We start from the raw sequence: 3213 nt of genomic DNA on the forward strand, positions 1-3213 counted from the left end.
AACAAAATCGTTTTGCCATACCACGTGACACCGACACGATTTTTCAGGTCACGGACAAGTTAACAACACGATTCCCAGAAAACATGTTTCAATTTTTTTTTGTCCGCCCGTTTCAAGGGAAATAATCTCATCAACTAGCCTAGTCCCCTTCTTTCAGAATTACTTCTCTTGATGTCACTAAAAGGTAAACAATCTTACATGAATTCTTGTTGTGATTTGTTAATTTTTTTCTTTCCTTGGTCAGGTCATCCCTGCACTTCTCCAAAAGTTCATATGGGTTTTATTCGAAAATAGCTGAAGAATTTTTCATCGTCTCCCAGCAATTACGGGTATAAATGATGGAATTCAACGAGAGTCTCACACTCATGCTGTCTCAATATAATTGGGTGATTATCATAATTTTCAGCACATTGTCGTTGTCTCTTCTGTCTCCTCATCAACCATTGCTAAACAACTTCTTTCTTGTTTTACGCCCCATGTCTGATGATAGGAATGTTGTGGAAATTGTCCATTGTTAACGTGGTCGGTTTTTACCAAGGACAACCCAGACGATTTCAGTTGTCGTGTTGTCTGTCCTTAGTGTGGTCTTACCCTAATCTGTCGCGTCGTCTAAAATCAGCCATGTTGTTTAATCAGTCGTGTCGTTTAATCTGTTATTTGTGTCGTCTTATTACTAATCTTGTCGTCTTAATTTGTCATGTCGTCTAATCTGTCTTGTAGTATTATCAGTCGTGACGTTTAATCTGTTTTTTGTGTCGTCTTATTACTTTTCGTGTCGTCTAATTTGTCGTTAGATATAGTTGTCGTGTCATCTAATCTGTTGTGTCGTCTAATTTGTCGTGTCGTTTAATCTGGGTTTTTTTGTGTCGTCTTATTACTTGTCGTGTCGTCTTATTACTTGTCGTGTCGTCTAATCTGTCGTGCCCTCTAATCTGTCATGTTGTCTAATTTGTCGGGTTGTCTAATCAGTCGTGTTGTTTAATCTGCTTTTGTCTTGTCTTATTACTTGTCGTGTTGCCCAATTTGTAGCGTCATCTTATCAATCGTGTTGTCTAACGTGTAGTGTAGTCTTCTTATTTCTCGGCTTTGTATGTACTTGTTGTGTCGTCTCATGTATCGTATCATCTTATTACTTGATGTGTCATATCACCTGTTGTGTCGACTAATTATCTGTTGTGTCGTCTAATCTGTCGTGTCTTCATATTATTTGTCGTGTCATTTAACCTGTCATGTCGTATTCTGCCATTTTACATGTCATGTCGTGTTGTGTCGTCTAACCTGTCGTGTCGCATCATGCCATCTTACATTTCATGTCGAGTCATGTCATGTTGTCTAACCTGTCATGTCGTATCATTCCATCTTACATTTTGTGTCGTGTCGTCTATCTAACCTGTCGTGTCTTTTTACCTGTTGTGTTGTGTTGTGTTGTGTTGTGTTGTGTTGTGTTGTGTTGTGTTGTGTTGTGTTGTGTTGTGTTGTGTTGTGTTGTGTTGTGCCATCTACCTGTCATGTTGTATAATCTAACGTGTCGTATCGTGCCACCTTTCTTGTCCTGTTGTTTCATTGTGTAGTATAAACTAAAAGTGACGTGTCATGTAACCTGTCGTGTTGTGTCGTTTTACCTATCGTGTCGTGTTGTGCCACCTAACCTGTCGTGTTGTGTCATTTTACCTCTTGTGTCGTATCGTGCCATCTTACATGTCCTGTTGTTTCATCGTGTAGTATAAACTGAAGCGTCGTGTCATCTAACCTGGCGTGTTGTATCTTTTAACTGTCGTGTCGTGTCATATCGTGTCGTGCTATCTCCTTTCTTGTCGTATCCTCTAACGTGTCATATCGTGGCATCTTAATTGTCCTTTTGTTTCATCGAGTAGTTTAAACTGAAGAGTCGTGTTCTTTAAACTGTCATGTCGTGTCTGTTTACCTGTGGTGTCGTGTCGTATCGTGCCATCTTACATGTCTTGTTGTTTCATCGTGTTGTATAAATTTGAAGTGATGTGTCATCTTCTAACCTGTCGTGTCATGTGTGCAATCTTACCTGTCGTGTCGTATCGTGTCATCTTACATGATGTCCTGTTGCTACATAGTGTAGTATAAACTGAAGTGTCTTATTGTGTTGCAAGTGCCGTAAAAACACTTACTAAAACTAAACTGAAGTGTCATGTCATCTTACCTGTCGTTTTGTGTCGTGCCATCTTACCTGTTGTGTCGTATCGTGCCATCCTACATGTCCTGTTGTTACGTCATGTAGTATAAACTGAAGTGTCATGTCATCTAACCTGTTGTGTTGTGTCTTTTTACCTGGCATGTCATATTATGTTGTGTCGTGCCATCTTACCTGTTGTGTCGTATCGTGCCATCCTACATGTCCTGTTGTTACGTCATGTAGTATAAACTGAAGTGTCATGTCATCTAACCTGTTGTGTTGTGTCTTTTTACCTGGCATGTCATATTATGTTGTGTCGTGCCATCTACCTTTCATGTCGTATCATGTAACGAGTCGTGTCGTGCCATCCTACATGTCCTGTTGTTTCATCATGTAGTACATGTATGGACTGAAGTGTCATGTCATCTAACCTTTCATGTCGTGCGTGCTACCTTACCTATATAATATGTTGTATCGTTTTACCTGTGGTGTCGTGTCATCTTACCTGTCGTGTCGTTTTACCTGTCGTGTCATGTTGTGCCATCTAACCTGTTGTGTCGTGTCGTCTTACCTGTCGTGTCATGTCGTGTTGTGCCATCTACCTGTCGTGTCGTATCATCTAACCTGTCGTGTCGTGTCGTTTTACCTGTCGTGTCATGTTGTGCCATCTAACCTGTTGTGTCGTGTCGTCTTACCTGTCGTGTCATGTCGTGTTGTGCCATCTACCTGTCGTGTCGTATCATCTAACCTGTCGTGTCGTGTCGTTTTACCTGTCATGTTATGTTGTGCCATCTAGCTGTCGTGTAGTGTCGTATCATCTAAACTGCATGTCGTGTCGTATTACCTGTCGTGTCGTCACCCATAGCCCTGAAGACGTCACGACACTGTTTGGCGTCCAGTGCCTGTGTCTTTGACTGCTGCAATACGTCGGCCAGTTGTCGTTTCGCCGCATCTGCCGACATTAACGGGTTTTTAAAAATAGTTTCTTTGGTATTATTCTAACCTAAGAAAAAGACAGACAGACAGACAGACAGACAGACAGACAGACAGACAGACAGACAGACAGA

At 41.2% G+C, this 3213-nt stretch overlaps 1 protein-coding gene across 1 annotated transcript in view; it reads right to left on the reverse strand.

The window, feature by feature from the left end:
• Nucleotides 1-2990: 2990 nt before the first annotated feature.
• LOC106012604 (chymotrypsin-like elastase family member 2A) overlaps nucleotides 2991-3213 on the reverse strand; it is a gene marked incomplete at both ends in the record, with an annotated part of 1226 nt that continues 1003 nt past the window's right edge. The window contains 1 exon segment of the mRNA XM_013086032.1: nucleotides 2991-3098. Within this exon segment, the coding sequence (XP_012941486.1) occupies nucleotides 2991-3098 (108 nt within the window).

Source organism: Aplysia californica, unplaced genomic scaffold, assembly GCF_000002075.1.
Source record: "Aplysia californica isolate F4 #8 unplaced genomic scaffold, AplCal3.0 scaffold00428, whole genome shotgun sequence".
NCBI lineage: Eukaryota > Metazoa > Mollusca > Gastropoda > Aplysiida > Aplysiidae > Aplysia > Aplysia californica.